Genomic DNA, 21,206 nt, shown 5'->3' with positions numbered 1-21,206 from the left:
TGCTAGCTCGTCGCGCATGTGGCAGCAGCAACACCAGCGACAGCAGCAACATGCAGCAGCAACATTGGGCGGCAGCAGCAATATACGGACAGCAGCAACACACAGCGGCAGCATGCACCACTCGAGCAGCGCAGTCGACGGCGACTGCATATGTAAAAACGCATACGACTGGTGTTCGCATGAGGGCTCTGCCGCTGCCGACGTCGGCGTCGGCGTCGCTGCCGCCGCGCTGCCCATGTTCCACGGGCGGTTGGCAACTTCATAAACACGGAGCGGATTCAGTCGTTTGGTAACTGTTGCATTCGGCACTTCGTTCGCTCGTTGCCCTCAGTCGCTTTTGAATTCCGTGTGGGTGGGCATAGCACAGCACATCGTTCGTCATTCGTCGTTCGGCTTTCTTGGGTTCGGCATTTCGTGATTCGGGTCGGAATCGTATTAACTAAACCTGCGTCCGTGTGCGTTAGGTTAGCCGGCCATTGAGCACTACCACAGCCGAAGGCAGCGCGTCCGTGTGTGTTTATCACAGTGGCATATTCTTCGATTAGCTAGCTGGCAGCAAACCCTACCGATCGGATATACCCCTCAAATAAATAGTAAAAATAATACCAACGAGTAAAATTGAAAATTGAAACAAAACATACACAATACACTCCCCAAAACACACTCTCACACACAACACACAAAAAATATAAACCACAGCCTCAGCGGCCGTAAAGTGCCACCAAAAAGTACTTACTTTTATGCATGAAAAGCTGAAGCAAGTGCAACCTAAAGCCGGAGTGACATCAAAAAATATATACATATAAAGAAAAACAAAAAAATAAACAGGGGATAACAGCACACACGCAGAGAGAGAAAATAAAGGAAGCCAAAGGAAGTCAGCAGCAAAATCATGTCACGGATCGTTTTTATATGTCTCGCAGCCATCTTAACAGGTAAGAATAAACAACAGCCAAGAGAAAAAGTAAAGCCAAAGTCCCGCTCATGAGATGATATCACGCGCTCGTTTAAGACCCGCTCAAATGTGTGAAAAAGCTTAGCTTACTTACGGCGAGATGCAAAGACATAAATATATATATCTATATATGAAAATAAGATGATGCCCCTAAAACGTGTTCTCACCTCAAGCTCAATGATAATATCATAGTTGAGCGGTAAACTTGATTGATGAGGCACGACATTATGCCTGGGGGCGGGGGAAAGTGTTGGCCATATGAAAGTGATGATTGAGTGAAAAGTTTCCTGTCATAATATCCATGAAATTGATAGTTATCCCTCTTTTTGGCGGTTGACCCCGTTTGGTCCATAATTCCGATTGCGCATGCTCAGAGTGTGACCGAAGCTGTGTTCAACCTGTGCCCGCGTCAAGTGTGACCTTTCTCGTATTGGGTACAGCTGGCTTTTGACATGCGCCAACACACACAGTTGAAAAGGTCAACCACACTTTGGTAACTCAGCATCTACCGGAGTGATTCGAACAGATTTGGGCTTGTCCCAAAGATCTTGGCCAGCAGCTGATTCACGGGTGGTAATTACTTGATTGGGTAGATGTTTTAATGGATTTTTATGGGGCTCTTTGTTTATACGTGAGCTGGTTTTACAGCTTTGTGTGCCTATAAAATGTTTGATTGATTTTATGGGGGTATTAGGCTATTTTATAGTTGGCTTTCCTTGGAATTTATATGGCATCATTTGTTTTTTCAACATTCAGCTTAAACGGAAATATACAAACCATGTTTTTCAATATTAAGTGATATTATTAATATTTCACGCTCTCAAAATATATACTTAAAAATTTTCTAAATTAGGTAAATTAAATTTATATTACATTTTCTTGTCTATAATTAGTCTTTAAAAAGACCTCCTTTTTTTAATTATTTAAAACAATACCTGTACTTGTGTTACCATGCATTCTTGAAATTAAGAAACAGCATCATCATCCACACTTGAGCATTACTTTCATCTCTTTGTACCGCGCACAAATGCGGAAATAAATTCTATGCTATCATCAAGGCCCAAAAAACGCTGTCAGTTCTATTTAATTAAAATCCTTCAATGTTTCAGTCCGTGCTTATTACTTTGTACCCTCTTATTACGCCTGCGAAGAGCGAGAACGATATATGGAGGGTTCGCTGGGGAACTGAGACAGATTTCTCATTAGCTGAAAAGAAGATGCTGGTTTATGCTAAAGCCTAACAACATTAACACAACACACGGCACTTTGAGCTGTTGCTTTTGCTTTTGCAGCTGTCTCATTACTGCCACAACCCCTCGGCAGTTGCCCTATAGAATCCGCCCCATGGAACCACCCACATGACGTGACTTTAAGACAGCACCATTTTATTCAGTCGCTAAGCCTGCACTGCAAACCTTTCAAAGGTTTACGAAAATGTAAATGCAAAAACTGCACACAAAAACCAAAAAATAAAGCAGGAAATCCACTGCAGGTTCAGCTTTTCTCCCTATCTCCCTCCGCCGTCCAGTTGCCGTCTTTTTCTAGCAGGGCTTTGCCACTTCACACTGAATACTTTTACATTTTTATAGGACTGACGCATCGCAGACATCGCATCAGTTGACTGTCTGCTGGCTGTTGTCTTGCAATTATAAATGTTTAATGCGGCTCTGGCCATGGGTTCCTGGACCTTTTTTTCAGTTGGGAATGGGCCGGAAATTCCACTAGCCGATCCAAAAGATACGCTAAAAAAAATAACAAAAATTCAAGGGATAAAAAACCAAGTTACAAATTATTTATGTAGTTTTTTAAGGGTAAACTTTGATCAGGGGAGGTACTCGTAGGATATCATAAACACATAATTCTCTCTTGGAAATTGTTTTATTTTTTGTTAAAAAATAAACTTTATTTGCCACACTCTACTATTTCTATAATTACACTGAGCAGAACTCACATAAAAATCACCCACAATTTCCTTTGCAAACTTCCCATTCCATTTTATGAATACCCTTTGTGCAAGGATATAAAAAAGGGACGAAGGAGACACGAGCTGCAACATGTGCAGCATGTAAATAAGTCATTGCATCCAAAAACCATTCACTGTAATTCAAATGGCCAAAAGGAACTCCAGTCGTGACGTATTTAGTTATGACTGCCTCATCTAGGGGCGAACAAAAAGCGATTCAGCATTTATGCATTTTAATGGCCACCAATTGAGGCATGTTCTATGCAATATTTGTATATATATGCCAGCTGGCAACAAAAAAGATCCAGGCATTGAATTAAATACGTGCAGTGTTTGCCCAGTTTGCTAGCTCTAAATGTGACTCAGCCAGTGACTGTTACTGCAAAACTGTGACTGCATCTATATCTCTTTTTTGGCAATCCAATCCTAGCCATTCCACCCCACCCATGACATACATAATTTTCAACTCTTTTTCTACCTATGGTAATTGCAATGGGAATCGCAGAGAAGGGCAAGCTCCTCCGTCTCTCATTCATATTCATAACATCGTTTCATTTTGGCTTTTTGCTTTGCTACCTGGTCAACAAAAAAGCGTTCGGGCGACCAACTGAAAATTTTGCAGTAACTGAAACGTTGCGAAAAAGGACTGACCAGAGGACACAAAAGCTTTATCGCGCTGGGGGCTTTAGTTTTCCGAGAGGTATTCCCTTAATGAAAAGCGGGAGTTTTCCTCAATTGAAGGTGAGGAAGGAAAAGGCGGTGAATTGCTAACGGGATTCTTTCAAATGCTTTTCTTCCGCTTTTTAATTGTTTGCTTGTACTGTAAGTCTCTAATCAATAAAAATTACAATCACAATTAAGGTGATTTTTTATTTATCACTGACTTAAATATAAATATTTCATTAGAAAAGGTTTTATCAAAATGTTCTTACCATGATAAAAAAATATTTTTATTTATATTCTGCTTTATATAGTGAGTATAATAGGAATATTAAAACTTCAATGCTTAAAGCCAAGTTTAAAACTCAATTGTCTGACAAACGATTTTATCCCCTTTCAAATTGATTTGTTCCCCAAAATAAGCTGTATCAATTTTCAATTCAATTTGAGCCTGTTCCCACATTCACACTTATATGTTGCAAAATAATCTATGGCGACAATTTTTATTTACAAATTTTGCAATTTGTGGCGAGAGACAAATAGAAATGCACAATTTCATGACTAATTTGCTGAAAAATGACTGAACAATGTCAACAACAACTTTTTGCATGCATCCTTTGTATATATATAAATGCGCTTATATTTGTGTGTGTGTTGTCTGTCTTATTGTGAGCGTGTGTGCGTGCCCAGGAAGTTGGCAATGCTTTGGGCCATGCTGGAATTTTCGGGCCAAAAAGAGATGGGAGAAGTGCGATATTGACAAAGCGTATGCCAGGCAAATTAAATATAATGGGGATCTACCCTATTTATTCTGCTCCTCTGCCGCTCGACAAAACAGTTGAAAAGACAATAAAGAAAGGAAAGCGGGAAAGCCGGGAAAAAGTTGCACAGCTTATGGAAAAGTTTCCCGCTTTTCGCTGCTGTTTTTCGGGCTGCAACTGCAAACAAGTGTGTGGGTCTCGAGCACAATGAAGCGAACTTTTGATCGATTCGGAGGCACTGAATTGTCTTTATGGGCACGTACCACGAGCGTGAAAACGTGGCCGAAATAAGAGGAGCCAACAAATTTTTAAATGGCCAAGGGAGGGAGTTCCAAAAAGGTCACTTTTAAGGTGCTTTGTGTTTAAAGAGACAAATTTATGAGGGATGGTGTCTTAAAATAGCTTTTCATGAACAAATTGTCTAATATAATGTCTTAGAATAATGTTAATTCAATTTAAACGAAATTAAATTTAAAAAAAAATTTTATATTTGTACAGTTGACTCATTAACTTAAGGGAATTTTTTATGAGTGAATCCCAACCTGTGCTTCCTTTAAAATATCTGAGCCCTTTATTTTCAGTGGTTATCAGCACGTTCCATTGTGAATTTTTTTTATTATTGAGTTAAAAACCACAGCTTACACAATCTATTTATAATGTCAAAGCTATTTATGTTCAAGCGTACAACTGCGATGATAATTTCAATTATTGTTTTTCTTCATTTGCAACGAAAATTATTTATTCTGCGACTGTTGGTGATTCATAAGCTTCGCCAGTTACTCATGCAGCTGGCGTACAAAAACAGTAATCGACTAATTTGACGTGAGTAGAACCTCGCTTGATTGACTTTCCCATATCCCCGCTCTCTCTTCCTATAGCTCTTTATGTTAGTCAATCTCGGGGAATTGTGTCAGGTTTGTTTGGCTATTACAAATTTTCATTGCTTCTTTTCATTTGCGCTCAATGCAGTTGGTTTTGATTTGGGTCACGATTCGGGCTATTGATAAGGGAAAAAGACACTGACAAAAATGTCACACTAATGGCGTACACAGATTGAATGTTTGATGGCCAAAAGATTTAAAAAAAATCTTCGGGAATTTAATCTGTTATTTTATACCACAATATAATTTAATGGAATACCTATTTTCTTTAGTAAAATATTTTATCTCATATTAGTTAAAAAACTGTTCTCAAAATTTCTATAAAAGTTGTCTATTATTTTTTTCTGTGTAAATCACCTGCAACAGTTTCACCTGCAATTTTAGTTGCATGATATACATCCAGAAGTTGCTCTGGTTCTGTTTTTGTTTGGGTTCCAGTCGCATGGGGGAAATGTAGACGATTAGATAAGGTTTATGTGGGATGTACCGCATTGATGGTGAAGGGAAATAAATAACGTGCTTCTTATCAGCTAACAAACACACGCACAAACTAAATGTTGATAATAGTTCTAAGAGTCTTATAGGGTCAGTATTGTATTGCAAGAAATACAAATGTGGCGAATACGATTCGAATCGCACAAATATATACACTGTTAAAAAGTCATGAAAATAATTTCAATGTGTTAATGATATTAAAATATATTTGTTCTTATCATTTAAAATATTTTATGTAATTATGCTCGCAACTCGACGCCATACTTGCAGTTCCCCCAACATTAGCTAATTGGAAATGTAAAATTATTTTGCCACACACAATCTGGGCCATAATATGATCTTTGGGCTTATGGCCACACACATATATTTCCACATTTCTGGCCATAAATTCAATTAAAATTTCATCAATATCAAAATTCCCAAACAGATGCACTTATTGCGCTTTCAATTCATTTGGCACTCCCTCTCTATCTCTTCAGAAAATTTAATCAATATTTGAACATGTTTTTTCTATTCTGTTTTGTCTCGCCATAAAGCGACCTATTGAAGGAACACCCGAAATTCTCTATAATTGCTGCATTAAATCATAATCTGTAATAAGGGGCATGGGTGTGGTTTTCGGATTTCTGTATTCTAATTAAATGTGCAGCTCTAATTAAATTTACATGACTGTCTAAATTGAATGGACTGATGCGTCGGACTGACTGACTTATTGCCTCGGTTTTGGCTGCTGGGATTGAGGTTTTGGGCTGACCTCGAAAGTGCAAAATAATTGAAAATAATTTTGCGCCGGGCTTTATAATTATAAATTATATAAAATCATAATGCATTTGAATAAAAACAGCCGCCCGGGAAATATTACTGATGGCGAAAAAAGATCTGCGATTAATTAACATATTTAGACTGGGTGAAAAAAAACAGCTTAAATAATATGAAACCCACACCTTAAATAAAGTAATCAAGCTGCATTCACATATGAATAAACAGTCAATCAAATAAAATGAGATTGGCGGCGAAAAGAAATGAAAAGTTTTTGCAGATGTACATGGAAATTGAACAAAGAAATGGTGGGAAAAGAAATTAAAACAGAAATAATACGTGAGTAAAAACCATTTATAAGAAGTAATGAAACAGATTGTTGTGAATAAAAACATGCCTTGATGAATGCGATAATTGGATTCATTTAAGATTCACAATGAGCGTTAATTGGTTTTAAGTATAAAGCTAGATGCAACGCGATACCGGTTTTAAAGTTTGATAAAGTTGGGATTAAATGTGAACATAGTATATACAAAATACCATATCATGACATACTGATTACAATATGAATACCGCTTTATTTATGATAAAATGATGTAATCCATTATAATGTTCATATAAAGAAAAAAAGACTTTACCCCCACTCTTAATTCTAGAACCCGGCAACAGGTTATAGCTCTATGCCCCGAAATCTTCATCTCAAAGTTCAGAGCCTCGTCCCAACGGAGCCATTCATTGGCCTTATAACAATTTCTTGGTATTAACTCCCCGCACACCTCTCCTTATTCATCAGTTGGCTCGGAACAAAAGCTTCGAACAAAACGCAATCTTTTACCATACATCTCAGAAAATGCTAACATTTTTTTTTTGCTCCTCTCTCACTCTTTGCGTTTGGATTTTTAATTTCGTACTTCAGTATCTCACGGATACACAGCTCTAGTAGCTCATGAACCGGTTTTAGTGCTGTTTTCTGTTTTATTTTATTTGACTTTTCGTGCTGTTGGATAGCTGTTCCAACTAGTTTCCATTTTTGTTCATTATTACTTGGTGTTTTTATTTCCCAACATTTCTACAAGTATTTTCAACGTGTTTCTTTTTTTTTTTATTTGCCACAAAATGCAATGCTCTCTCGGTCGTTTTTCTTTCAAGCGTAAAAACCAAAGCACGCACACATGCGCAATGATTGCCGTATCTGTGTGTGTGTGTGTGTTAATATTTTTAACTGTTATTATTGTTGGGTTTTTTTGTCCGTTCTACATTATTGCCTTTTATTTGGTTCTGTTGTTGCTCACTTCTGGCTTTTACGTTATTTTTTTTGTTTATTCAATGGGTGTTGGCAGTAAAGAGAGAAAAGAGAGGGCGAGTGTGAGAGAATTGTTAAAGTTAATTATTTTATATTTGTATTGCCTGCACGTTGTATTTGCTCAACTTTTTTGTTCGCTTCTTGGTGTTTGACTTCTTCGAAAAAAAACACAAGAAAATACAAAAAGGCGGGCTGTATGTATCCCCCTTGTTGGCACCTCCCCCTCACCATCTCCCTTCATGGGAGCCACCAATTTGACAGTTTCGTTTCAGGTTTCAGTTTTAACCCATTTAATTTTATTTACTTTTTTTTGGGTCGGACTTGGGCGTGGTTCCTGAACTCAGATCTTGAACAAGTCGAGCTTATTGTGCACAGACAAAAAATAATAAAGGAAATGGGAAATATTATTGGGCAATTAACAGTTAAAGCCTTATATCCTAAGTTGAGATTTTGAACAATTCAAGCTTATTGTGCACAAAAAATGTGGAGCATTACCAATTTTATAATGGTTAAAACTATCAAAATTTCTAATAGAATTTTTTTTTTTTAAACAGTTGCAATTAATTGTTTAAAAATTGAGGAAAGTTAGCTATATAAAACTACACCACAACAAGGGCATTAAACAAATATTTTTTTTGATTTTCCACTTTTTGTTTTCTACTACATTTATTTTAGTTTAATTCTTCCTGTTATTTATTATTTTGTTTCCCCTGATTTATGTGTGCGTTATACCAAGCCATAATTATTATTTACACACACCACACACATAATTAAAACCGTTTGCGTCTTCCGATTTTTCATGTGCTAATGATAATTCCGGACAGAGCTATACAAAAATGTCTAAATTTGTTTGGCTGGCAATTAAAGCGGTTGGACAGTGCCAATTTGAAGAGTGGAGATGAGATGACATGTCCTGGGCTCGTTATACCTCTATTGTTCGGCTTAACTCTCATTTCACAGGGGGGATTGTGGGTTAAGGGGGTGGAATCCACACCTTGGCCACACAAACAAGTGTTCCCCTCTATTCCTGTATGCTTGCAATCTCAGCCATCTCCCTGAAAACTCTGTTTAATTTGATAAATGTCCGGCGTTCGTGCAACAAAACAGTTGTCAGCTGGCTGGTTGGGCACTGTAACTGTTACAGTGAAAAAAATTCTAAAAAGACTATATTGGGAGGCTGAAATATCGAGAGGGTCCATAATATTGGCAAAGTGAAAATAAAACATGAAATGGGGAAAAAATGGTGTCCTTAAAAAGTCAGACGGACCATAACCTTTAAAAAATCAAAATTTCTTCATGTGTACCGCTACTGGATATCCAGATTTACTGGTGTCTTTACTGCCGTATAGAAGCGTGGGTGTGTGTGCCTGTCATTTACTCATTTAGTGGCCAGACAATGGTAACCACCGAACATAAAGATTGACAGACAGACTCGACCGAGATTGGGATTGATGTTAGCATATTAACATGTCAATTCAAACGGTTGGGGAAATTACTGCAGGTACATTTTAGCTTTACTAACTCTAAATTCGATTTGATTAGATGGGCAGGTAAAGGGTTTGCCGACTTTCTTTCATGTCTTTATTATGTTTTCATTACGGCCTAATGGCTTGCGTGACTAGGCCGTAAAAAAGTGAAAAGCTTTTCCCATAAAAGCGGTTGCAATTTCGGCAGAAAAACACATAGAACTTAAATTAAATTTAAATAAATTTCACAACTCACGCACTTCTCCTGGGGATTACCCCATCTACCTTTCATTTTTTGTCCATATTTTTTAGGTAATTACTTTCTAAGTGAGCGTGTGAGTGCGTGAGTCAGGCGGCCAGGAAAGTTTTTCACTTTATGGCATTTAATTTATAAAACTTGCGGAAAAGGGCTTGCCAAGACAGAATAACTATAAAAAAAAAGAAATATATAGTGGAGAGAGCAGAATTCCAGCTGAAAGTTTCTCTGTCTTTTTTTCTTAACTAGCTTTGGGCTTAGTCACGCCTGTTAACTTATCGCTTGGAATGAATATTCCCATTTATTCTCCTTTTTTTGTGGTTTGGGTCTAGCCAACGTTGATAGTGTTTACTTTGTGTGTGTACGCGTAGTATTTGCGGGATTTATCAGTCAGCGACTTGGCTTTATATAAATTCTATTTTTTATTCGCCACTTTTGGCCCCGGCAACCAACTAAATGAAAACTTCTTGGCGGCAGAAATGATAAACAAAAGAAATGGCAAAAAAAAGTTCAGGTTTGTCGCGGCGGATTATGGTGGAAACTCTGAAAAAGTTCAGATGATGGATGAGCAAAAAGGGGAGGGGGCATGACTAGTGGGCAAATAGTGGCAATTAAATATTAATGCAATGTTATGTCAGAAGATTCAGATAAATTAATTTCCTGATGGTATTTTCTTGCTCTTTTGATAAGATAATATGCTTGATATTGATAATGAAAGCATTTTTATATAGTTAAGTGTTGAATAATGAATTTAAAATAGCCTTTCAACTTGTTTTATTATACCAAAAGTTCCCACAATATCATTCAACCATAAACAATTTCATTTTCGACGCCCTTCAAAACCCAACCGAAAACTTTCACCTACCAGAACCATGTTCGTAATAAAAATCACGTAAAATGAAATGAAACGTTCTCATATTTAACACAGACAAGCATTTCTTTCTCCACTTTTCTAATTTCCGCATTTAATTCAGTAATTAAAAGCCGCAGAGCACACACACAACACAGAAAACTCTTTTACAACCGAGAAGTAGAAACAACTTTCACCTTGAAAACAGACAGTAGAAACAGTCACTAGCATTTACAGTACCAATGAAAAGTTTGCGGCAATCATAACGCCCTATGCGAGAAAAAACACGGAATTAAAGCCATAACAAACTTAGCAAAAAGAGAGCAATTCAGCAGGCCGAAAACTGAATTTTCCTCCCACCGACTAAGAGTAATTAAAATGTTTGCAAACTAAATAAATGCAATGGAATATAAAGTGATGGGCAGTGCAAAATTGTATAATTCCGCGTATTTAAGCTGAATTGATTATGATTTTTATTTGTTCTATTAACTGGGACTGTCTGGTCAAATTTGATTGCTGTAATTATGCCTGTAATATGATAAATTTATAAAATCCCAGAGCTACCACTTTGTACATATGTTTAAACGATATATAAGTGTGTTTAAGTGAAAAATTATTTTCATAATCGAATTATGGCAATTATTTTATACCACAGCCTCCGTGCATTGTTCTGCGCAAATTTTGCCAGAATCATTTCTAATTTAACTTGATAATTTGTATATTTATGGTGTTTTTTTGTGCAAAATCATGGCAATATGATTATGAAAAATTGAGATTTTTCGCAAAATTTAAATATGAATAAAATCAACGCTGCGATGAAATAATACCACTTTGTTTTGAAGAGCCATGGGGCTAAAACATATTTTCAAATATTTTTGTTTAATCAACAGATATTTTTCATTACAGCTATGCAATTAGTTGAAACCGCTCAACTTGATTAAAGCTTGTTTGCAGCAGTTTCAAGGTTGATCAGCATTATTTAGAACTAGTTTTTGCATCTCTTAAAAATCTTGTTTGCCTTAACTTGCTCTGCAATTTGTGCACTCCACAAGTTGCCTTTTTTTCCTCTTTTTGTTATACAGCGGAAGTCTCGTAAATGGTTTACAACTTTGTCGCCTAACTAACTAAGAGCCGGCTAAAGTAAAAGGCCAAAAGGGGATGGCCAAGGGATTGCAGCTGACCCGGCAGTAAACGTCATTAAGTGTCCCAATTCAATTTGCTTGCACTTAAACGATTGCAGTAGTAGCAAAAGAAGGCTTAGAAGCTGCGACAAAAACGAGAGAGTATTAGAGTAAGACTAGCAGCAACCACAGCCAAATCAAGGCCAACAACAGTTGAACCTTTAAGCAGCAACTTGAAAATCTGCAATAGCAGCTACAGCAGCAACACTAGCAAATACAGCAAAAAAAATTGCTTATGGAACAGCAGCAACATCGGTTGTTCAAGCACCAGCAACATAGCTGCCAACAGCAGCAACATCGAGTACAAACCAGCAGCAACTTTAGCTACAGCAGCAACACCAGCAGCTGCAGTAGTAACAAATCCACACAAGAAAAAAATATTGAATTATTTAATTTAACTTTATTTAAAAATGAAAACTATTGTTTTGTTTTTTAACAAGGGCATTTGCTTTTTTAGTTGGGTATGAACATCTTTTATTTATATTTTAAGGGAATATTTTTTTAATGGGAACATACAAATATTGTATAGTATATTGTATATATTGTAGACAAAAAAAAACAATTCAACAATATTAAAATATTTAAATGTCTTGATTCATGACTTTTTTTTGCAGTACAGTAACAACATAAGCCAACAAATCTCCGCTATAGAGAGAGCTACTACTCCGGCAAGTTTGCCTCTGCTAAAGCAAAGCAAATCGACCCAGTTTTGTGGGCCCAACCCGAAGCCGACTGCTCCGCACTTGACTGGGTCAAGTAAAACCTTTTTTGTCAGCGATAAACAGCGGCTGCAACCAAGACCAATTTAACGGTCGACCATAAACTGAGCGAATGGCTTGACAGCAGCCCAACAAAAGCCACCAATTTTGGCCAAGTGGTTCTAGTTTGCTATCGGGCTTGGGCTATTTTTTTCTATTTCTCTGCGGTACCCATAAAAAAATCATAAATAAATGCGGTCGTTAGCAATGAAACATTTTTTTGGGCTCCCTCCAAATTAGCGGTTTTTGTTGTAATTATTGCCACTGTTTTGAGTTATGCAAAACCACAGCAAACAAAAAAAGAAAATGACGAATGACATAAGACCCTGTGACGTTTATAAGTGAGAAATAATTGCCATTTGGCGATTCGTAGTACTCGTATAATTTTTTCCTTTCATTTCGCTGACATTGAACATTTTTATGAATGGAGGCTGACTCACCAGCCGCCGCCTCAATTGCACTAATTGAAAATGATTCACGTAGTGGTCGTGAGTGTGAGTGGCTCTAATCAAACTGCTGCCAGCCCCATTTTCGGTTTTCGCAATTTTCCCCTTGCGGAAAAATCGCAGCTGCACTTTGTGGGTCTCGTTTTAGCCGAGATTTTCACCCGACCAGCAATAGTGTGGCTATAAAACGTGTTCTTAGCCATCGGGCGAAGTGCGGAACAGGCCTGTGTGTGACGATGGATTTCGCCCAGAAAATTTCTGTATTGCATTTTTGGGGGAAATGTCTATAAATTGGGCATGCGACTGAGCTGGGCGAAACGAAATGAAATTTTGTTGGCGCCAGGAACGCAAAGGAAATTCAATGCAGTTCACCAAATGCTGACCAACTGATAGATGAGTGACAGATATTTTTAGTGAATTTCGGGGAGCAGAACAATTTTCTACAAAAAAAAAAAACAATCAATCCCATTAAAAAACAAGTGCATGAGTTGGGATCTCTTTTTCTTTGAGCTGTATTTTTAGATGGATTTTTCAATCCAAACTCCAATTTGTCTTTAATTGAAACTGGTATAACTTTTGTGGGAATCAACTGTTAAGGAACAAAATCTGGATTTTAATATGTGTGACATCTGTTTTAGAAATTATAATAGTATATTATTTTTAGAAAATCAATTTTCGAGTTGGTCCAAAACTTAAATGCATTTATATTCATTTAATGTAGACCTAAGTTTACTTATCATTCCTTACTTATTTTCTAAATTTGTTCTTTTCTGTTTCTAGGTAAGCAAAAAATTCCGATTGGTCTCATCCAACCTCACTGATCTCACGTAAGTCGATCCCTAATTTATGTATCTGAAGCGAAAGTTCTGCGGGTAAATGGGGATGCCAGACACGTTCACAATAAATGTCACTTGCTGGCGGCTGGCTGCCGGAAAAACTATTAAAAAAGAATTATCACCTTCTCGAAAATGTCATCAACACGAGACACGAACCGTGAAAAACGAAAAATAAACGAGGAGAAAAAGAAAGTTGCTGTCACAATTGGTAAACAGAAAACCTACTTAAAGGCGGAAGCAAATTGTAAACAAAAGCCGACAAAACGTTGGCTTCTTCAACACTTTTTTGTTTTTAGAAATTTTTTGGAGTTAATTTTTTAAATGTTCGGCTGCTGACAGCTGTTTCATCGAGCCGAAAAGCCTGAAAATTTAAGGCTCTTCGGTTTTGGTTTAAGAAACCCAATTGTTTACGTTTTCGCTAAGGAGAAGTTCGACCCAAGTGCGAGAAATGTAAACAAACTGGGAGGGAAAACAAACGAACACGCCCATAATTAAAGCAAAACAAAAGGCGTGAGGCACACGCACATGAGGGCAGGTCATAAATATCTTTTAACCAAAGTCGGGAAATCTTTTTTGTTCTCTTGCACAAGGGATTTTCATTAACAGGAAGGTTGCGGCTATTAACACGTCCCGCTGGGAGTTTTCAAGAACTTCAAATCCAAATCCACAAATAGCAATTGGAATTGGTAACTGGTAATGTTCGTTTGCCCTTTACACTAAGAAAAAATAATGGCACATGCAACATTAATTTCATTTTCTATATTAATAATTATGAACAATGTATTAAAAAATGTTTTATTAATTTTTCTTATGTTTTTAAATCCTGAAAAAATTAAAAATCATTCCATTATGACAACTCTATCTTTCTTAACATATAAAATTTTTCGTTGAGTGTTTCTTGCTTCTGAGAACTAATTTGTGTGCCCAACAATATATTTTTCCAGTGCAGGCCTCAATTAGTTTCAGCACGTGTTTGTAACAAGTGCAGGCAATTGCAATCCGATTACGATTACGAATCAACTGCAATCAAGTGCAGCAACTGCAAATGTCATTGGCCCCGTTTGAACTTCACTCGGCTCGCTGTGAGTGTTACCTTTCTATTTTTCCCCTCTGTTTTTCCAACTCCCCTCTTTATTCAGCAAGAGTTTCCCAGTACGCTTTCATCAAATTGTTTTCCGGCTTTTGTTTTCGTTGGCTCCCTTGGCTGCCAATTTTTTCTCCCCCATTCTGCGGTTTTTCGTGATTTTTGCCTTGTGATATCGTTTAAGTACATTTTGTTTGGGGGCGTGGCAGAACCAAAAACTTTAACATCAATTTTATGCAATTTCATTCGGAGAAAATACAAAAAAAATAAAACAATAAAAGCGAACCAAAATTCAATTAAAGTTTTTGGGTCCCGAAAAATAACGTAACAAACTGAAGTCAACTCTAATTGAATTTCAAACGTTCACCATTCACCATTTGCGGTTATAGAAATTTGGCTATTCGGGTGGCTCACGACAAATCAATTGACTTGCAACCGAATGAAATCAAATGTTTTGCGGCTCCAAAACCAAAATCCGCAAATGTTTTCAATGTTGTGCGGGAGCTTTTTTTAATCTGTCGCTTCGAATGTGACACAAAATGCAAACGGGTAAAACAAATCCACAAAATATTCTCAATACAGAGATTTAGAATGTTGGGTCAAATGGTGGAGTTGAACCACAATCTGTTGCACACATGATTTCATTTTTATTTCCCATTAAAAACACATAAAAATCAAAAGCAAATAACAATGACCCGCGCCGGCAAACACAAAAATAAATAGTAGAATGTCTAAAAAATATTTATTTGCCATATATAAATTTCAGAGTAACGAAATTGGGTCTGGGATTTGTGGTGTGGTGGTGGGGTCAGAGAGTCTGAGGTTTATCCCTTTAATTTTTTATTGGGTTAGTGGTTAGTCGGGGCTCCATAGCTGGTTTTACATAAAGGGTTTATTATTTTGAAATTGAATTTGGCTCCTGTTGGCCATTCATTTGAATGAGAGTTTTAAATTGAGTTTGGGTGTGGTTAAAAGAGTCGGAGAAATCTAGTTTATGTGAAATATTAATTTAAAAAAATAACAATTACATCTGTATTTACTTTCAAAAGCTTTCAAGCCATATATGTGCATTATAATTCGTTTCCCCTAAAGTATCATTGCTGTCTGAAGAGTATAATTCTCTTGCGTACATTTCCCTCTACTCATTTGTAGTCATATGTCATGATTGATCCAACACTTTTTTCTGATAATCTCAGAACACATTTTCGGAATTATAAATAGAAACGAAAACACATCGATGAATTTTAAGGGGCCTCCCCTTTTTTCCCCTTGCAAATGATAGAATCAAACGATCTCAAGCTCTCCGTTCTGTAAACACTTCACACAGACAATGCCCATCTTGCATCTTTCAGGTTTTTCTGACTTCTGTTTGCCATGCAGCCCTTTTGTGCTCATTATTCTTCATTATTTGTATTTCGATTGTCTTACCAATGCGTCCGCCTCTCGCCCACAATGTAAACCCTGTTTAATTTCAAGGAAAAATATTTATTGATTGTACTCCCAGGAAATGGAGCACACAAAGTGAAGGGAAAGCTTCGGCGAGGGTCGATGTGGAATTTTTGAAGAATGCCAATTGTGATGAGTATGTGGGTGGAGGGGGAAAACTGGAAAAGAGGGAGTTTGGAGTGATACCACTTGAGTGCCAGACAAGTGCCTGGCTTTGCATGCCAAGTGGGGTTTTGCATCTGTCAAATACGCTGATACAGTGCAACTTTTCTAGCCCTCGGTGCAACTACCAATTTGATGTCACTTCAATTTGTAAAAATAGAGTTTTTAGTTTCGTATTAGAAATAATTTCCAATTGCCAAATTATGAGAATGCTTAAAAATAATTTAATAATTAATTAGAGCACAGGTTTATTCTTAAAGCTTTAAAAAGACTGATGGCAAGCCAAATGCATGTGCAATAAAACCACTACTCATAAGACTGAAAAAAAAAAATTTTTTAGTGCTCCTTATAAAAAATAATATCCCTGAAGCTTAAGACTGTTCATTATAGCACCGCTTGACTGTAGGGAATTATGCTTTTGCACAACAAAATTTATTTCTCCCTAATTAGTCATGTTCTGGCGACTCGAGTTGTTGTAGCCTCTTGGGTTAGTACTTTTCTAGTTTTTTTGGGGGCGTTGCATAAATCTCTGTATGATAGGGACGGAGAATAGAAGTAGTGACAATTGAATCTACCATACCGACGCCCCGGGCCACAGCCTCTTATCATCCTCGACATCGCCGGAGTTCCGCTTGGCAGGCAGCCGGAATCAGTCCTCGGATGCAGTTCGACATTCTCCAATCGTTCTCGTTTTTGCTCCCCTTTCTCCAGTTGTATCTGCATCGGCATGGCTGTATCTTTGTATCTGTATCTCAGCCATCCACAGTGGCATGTTTCATTTGGCATGTGTGGCAGACACACAAGTGCCTTTCTCTCAAGTGGGCTGCAGATTGTTTGTTCTTTTTGTTTATGCATCTTTGTCGCTCGCTGTCCCTTTTTCTGTGGTTTAGTTTTGCATTTCGCTTTGTTTATCCATCAATGACGACTGACAAGAAACATGCAACACCACCGAGCACAATAAAAACTACAACGAATAGGTATAAACAATGGAAGCTCCTCTGTCGATTTATGTTTTTGTTGCCTGCTCAATTTAATTTCCTTTAATTCCTATGCCATCTGTGGTTGTCTCCTCTGCGGCTGTCATTGTTTATTCGATTTATACTCCATTGGGTTTTTATGAAAATGTTTATAAAATATTTCCGTTCTGATTTGACAAGGCGTTGATTGAAATGGGTTAAAGCATTCATTAGCCTTCTTGAGAATTCGATTTTAAAGCAATTGATTTCTGTGCGGTTCAATCAACGAATGATTTGATTGTGCATTAAATGCAAAGTTGAGTGATTCTCAAAAGAAAGAGGTGCAAGGAAAGTTGAGCAAAGCATGAGTGCTTTAAAATTTCTATTTAAGAAAATATATGCAGCAAATTTTCAAATAGTTTCTAAATTATCCGTTTAAATAGCAATAATAAATGTGTTTCACCTCTCGTACTAGTTATTCTCAAACTCTGAAAGTTCCGAAGAAAATGAGTGGAAAGTCACGAAAATCAGAACACTAAAATGGGTTTATTAATAATGGTGATATGTAGTTCTCTACTGACCGTTAGGATGTGTGGAGTAATCCCCCAAATAAAAAAATCATGACTGTGCAAATGGGCCGGCTACTTATGTGAAACGAAGTCAATGCCCCAAATAATCCGAATTTCAGCTATCTCATCACCACAAACATGAAAGAAAAACAAGCAAACTAAAAATCTCAACTGCTTTCTCAGGCCCAACTCCATGATTTTATTTACCTTTATTCTTGGTCGATGAATTAATTATTTTCTTTAGCCTTAACCAGTTTTCATGTAAATGGATGTTTTCTTTTAACTTAACTTTTGCGGAACTCAAACAAAACAAAAGTTAATTGTTTCGTAGAAACTCATGTAAATTTCTGCATAATTATTATGAGAAAACACAAAAAAGGTGAATTAATTATCAGGAAAAATACACAAAAACGTGAGGGAAATGGATAGCAATAAGAAGGTTCCCCAGAGGAAAAGTCTAAACTTACAATTATGAATTGTTTCCGTCAGACTTTTTTGTGGTGAAAGTTGTACAGGTAATTCGTGAGTTTTAATTTGTTGTTAAATTTCGCGGTAATTGTTTAAAAGACATTGATCAAGTTGACAAGCGCGTTTCTCACAAGAAGGTCAGTTTAAGCTCTTTTAGCTGTCTCTTTTAATTGACTTAAATTAAATTGTTTGCCTAAGTTGGTTGCTGTGTAGGCGTTTATTTCTTTCAGTTTCAAATCGATTAAAGCCGTATTCAAGGTGGAACCAAAATGCTTAGGGAGTCACTTGACAATTTCCTGCAATTTAGCTGTTGGTTTATTTATACCTCGTCTTTTTTGTAATTTTTCGTGTTTACGTATCTCTTGCCTGAATGAAGTTTTGTCCAAAGCAACAGAATAAAAATAAAAAAAAAAACAATTAGGTTGTTGCGAAAACACATAGAGAACTCGGTTTTAGAGGGGCAAAATGGGGGTTCCGGGGATCCTCTACATATGCTGTTGTTAAACTTTTTCTCAGTTTACCCGTTGTTCATGTTGTTTTCGCTTTGCTTTTGCGCTGCTTTTGTAATTGCAACATAATTTGCTATTACATGCTACTTTTTGTTGCTGCCTCAGTTTTGTGGGTCTCTGGGTCTCGCAGCTGTTGCGAATTGGTCATAGAGAAGTAGAAAACAGGGGAGACGGGGTGGAAAAGACAATTACCAGCAATTAGAAACGAATTGCTTGAGAAAAAATAAGAATATTCGCACAAGTGAAAAAAACAACAGGAAAAGGAAGCTCAGTAGAGTTCTTTTTAAAGATGTACCGAGAAATAAAATAAATATCTTTGTTTGAAAACAGTTTAGAAAGTTGTTTGTTTATAAAATTGCTAATTCGGTAGTAACTTTAAATACAACTTTAAATAGATTTTTGTTGTTTGACATATGGTTTCATACTCAAAGTATTCAGAACAATTCATAAAAACTTGTCCACTTCTGTTTTTTTACATACATCATTTAATCTTCAATGAGCTTTAAATAAATTTGGGAAAAAATATAAAGCCAATTATTAAACATTTAATATAAACTGTATGACAAAAATAAAATTACGGAGTTAAAAGGAACATAAAACAAGAAAGGAAAGCTAACTTCGGGCGGAGCCGAAGTTGATATACCCTTGCAGAATACTCTGTAAATTATATTCTCCAAAATTATTCATATGATGCATTCTTAATACTCATAAAAAATCCCAACTTCCTAACTTTAAAAACACCAAAGTTATGACATTTCCAATCGTTCAGTTATATGGCAGCTATAGGATATAATCGGCCGATCCTTATGAAATTTGGTAGGTCGGATTGGCTGGCCAAATATAACACCCATAGAAAATGCCGACTTCCTAACTTTACAAACACCAAAGTTATGGCATTTCCGATCAATCAGTTATATGGCAGCTATAGGATATAGTCGGCCGATCCTTATGAAATTCGGCATGTCGGATTGATTAGCCAAATATAAAACCCATAGAAAATCCCAACATTCTAACTTTACAAACACCAAAGTTATGGCATTTCCGATCAATCAGTTATATGGAAGCTATAGGATATAGTCGGCCGATCCTTATGAAATTCGGCATGTCGGATTGATTAGCCAAATACAAAACCCATAGAAAATCCCAACTTCCTAACTTTACAAACACCAAAGTTATGGCATTTCCGATCGTTCAGTTATATGGCAGCTATAGGATATAGTCGGCCGATCCCGGCCGTTCCGACTTATATACTGCGTGCAAAGGAAAGAAGGGTGTGTGCAAAGTTTCAATTCGATATCTTTAAAACTGAGAGACTAGTTCGCGTAGAAACAGACAGACGGACAGACAGACGGACAGACAGACGGACAGACGGACAGACGGACAGACGGACAGACGGACAGACGGACATGGCTATATCAACTCAGGAGGTGATCCTGATCAAGAATATATATACTTTATAGGGTCGGAGATGTCTCCTTCACTGCGTTGCACACTTTTGACCAAAATTATAATACCCTCTGCAAGGGTATAAAAATATATATATCATATAAATATATTTTTATACCATCAGATATTGATATTTTTCTGTCCACAAAAAGTCGGATGTAGATTTAAAATTGGAATTATTTCGCAGTCTCGTTTCTACCATTTGCCCCGACCTCCCAGAATCTGACAGATAATCCTTAATTAGTTACATTTTTAGTGGGCCACATATGTTGAACCTACATGGCCAGAAAAACAAGCCCCTGCATTTGTATCTTTCATTCTCCAGAGGCCCGCAGGCATGGATACGCTAGCTGTACATATATAGATACCCGGGCTAGTAAATAAAAAATACTAGTTAAATGGCAATTCGTGTTTTGTATTTTGCACACAGGCAGCGGGACAACAGCAACAATAAATGCAACACGGTTCACGGTTTTAGTCAACTATTTTTATTTTCCAGTAGCATTTTTCACATTTTTATGGAACGGGTGAGCGCAAGCTTTTTGCACAGACTGTGTAAGGGCTGCGAATTGGTGTTGCTGTGTATGAAAACGTAATTAACAACATTTTACGGTAATTTTTTTCAACTTTTCAATTCGCTGGAGTGGGGCAAAATCTGTAGGGGGACTGCCAACGCAAAATGGCATAACTTATGGCCTCGTTTGCGTACTTGTTCTTTTTTTCAGTTGCAACGGCTGCCTCGACAATTAACTCATTTAAAATACTTTTGCCCTAGAGTCGCATTTAATGATTAATTTTGCATTTTTTCCCCTCTGCCCCCTGCTCTTTGTTGTTTACTGTGTGGCTACAAAAAAACAATTGACTGCTGGCTTGGCTTTGATTGCCAAAACAGGAATTAATAAAATTAATATGGACTGGCCCATCAAAGTCAATTATTGGCCGCCGCCCCGTACAAATTGAGGCCCATCGTAAAAAAGAAAACTATTTCCATGCTCA

General features: G+C 37.0%; 1 protein-coding gene across 6 annotated transcripts in view; it reads left to right on the top strand.

Annotated features, from left to right (window-relative positions):
- The first annotated feature begins 266 nt into the window (after nt 1-266).
- Nucleotides 267-21,206, top strand: part of LOC108048175 (fasciclin-3) — an 80,963-nt gene continuing 60,023 nt past the window's right edge. For 2 of the 6 annotated variants that reach the window (XM_044459638.1, XM_044459637.1), the window contains exon 1: nt 268-935. In XM_044459638.1, the coding sequence (XP_044315573.1) occupies nt 893-935 (43 nt within the window). In that variant the 5' untranslated portion in view covers nt 268-892. Of the gene's footprint in view, nt 936-21,206 lie in introns of all 6 variants that reach the window. The other 4 variants (XM_044459636.1, XM_044459639.1, XM_044459635.1 and 1 more) reach the window with 3 other exon arrangements.

Source organism: Drosophila rhopaloa, unplaced genomic scaffold (genome assembly GCF_018152115.1).
Source record: "Drosophila rhopaloa isolate 14029-0021.01 unplaced genomic scaffold, ASM1815211v1 contig_2, whole genome shotgun sequence".
Lineage (NCBI taxonomy): Eukaryota > Metazoa > Arthropoda > Insecta > Diptera > Drosophilidae > Drosophila > Drosophila rhopaloa.
This window is presented reverse-complemented; position numbering and strand designations above follow the sequence as displayed.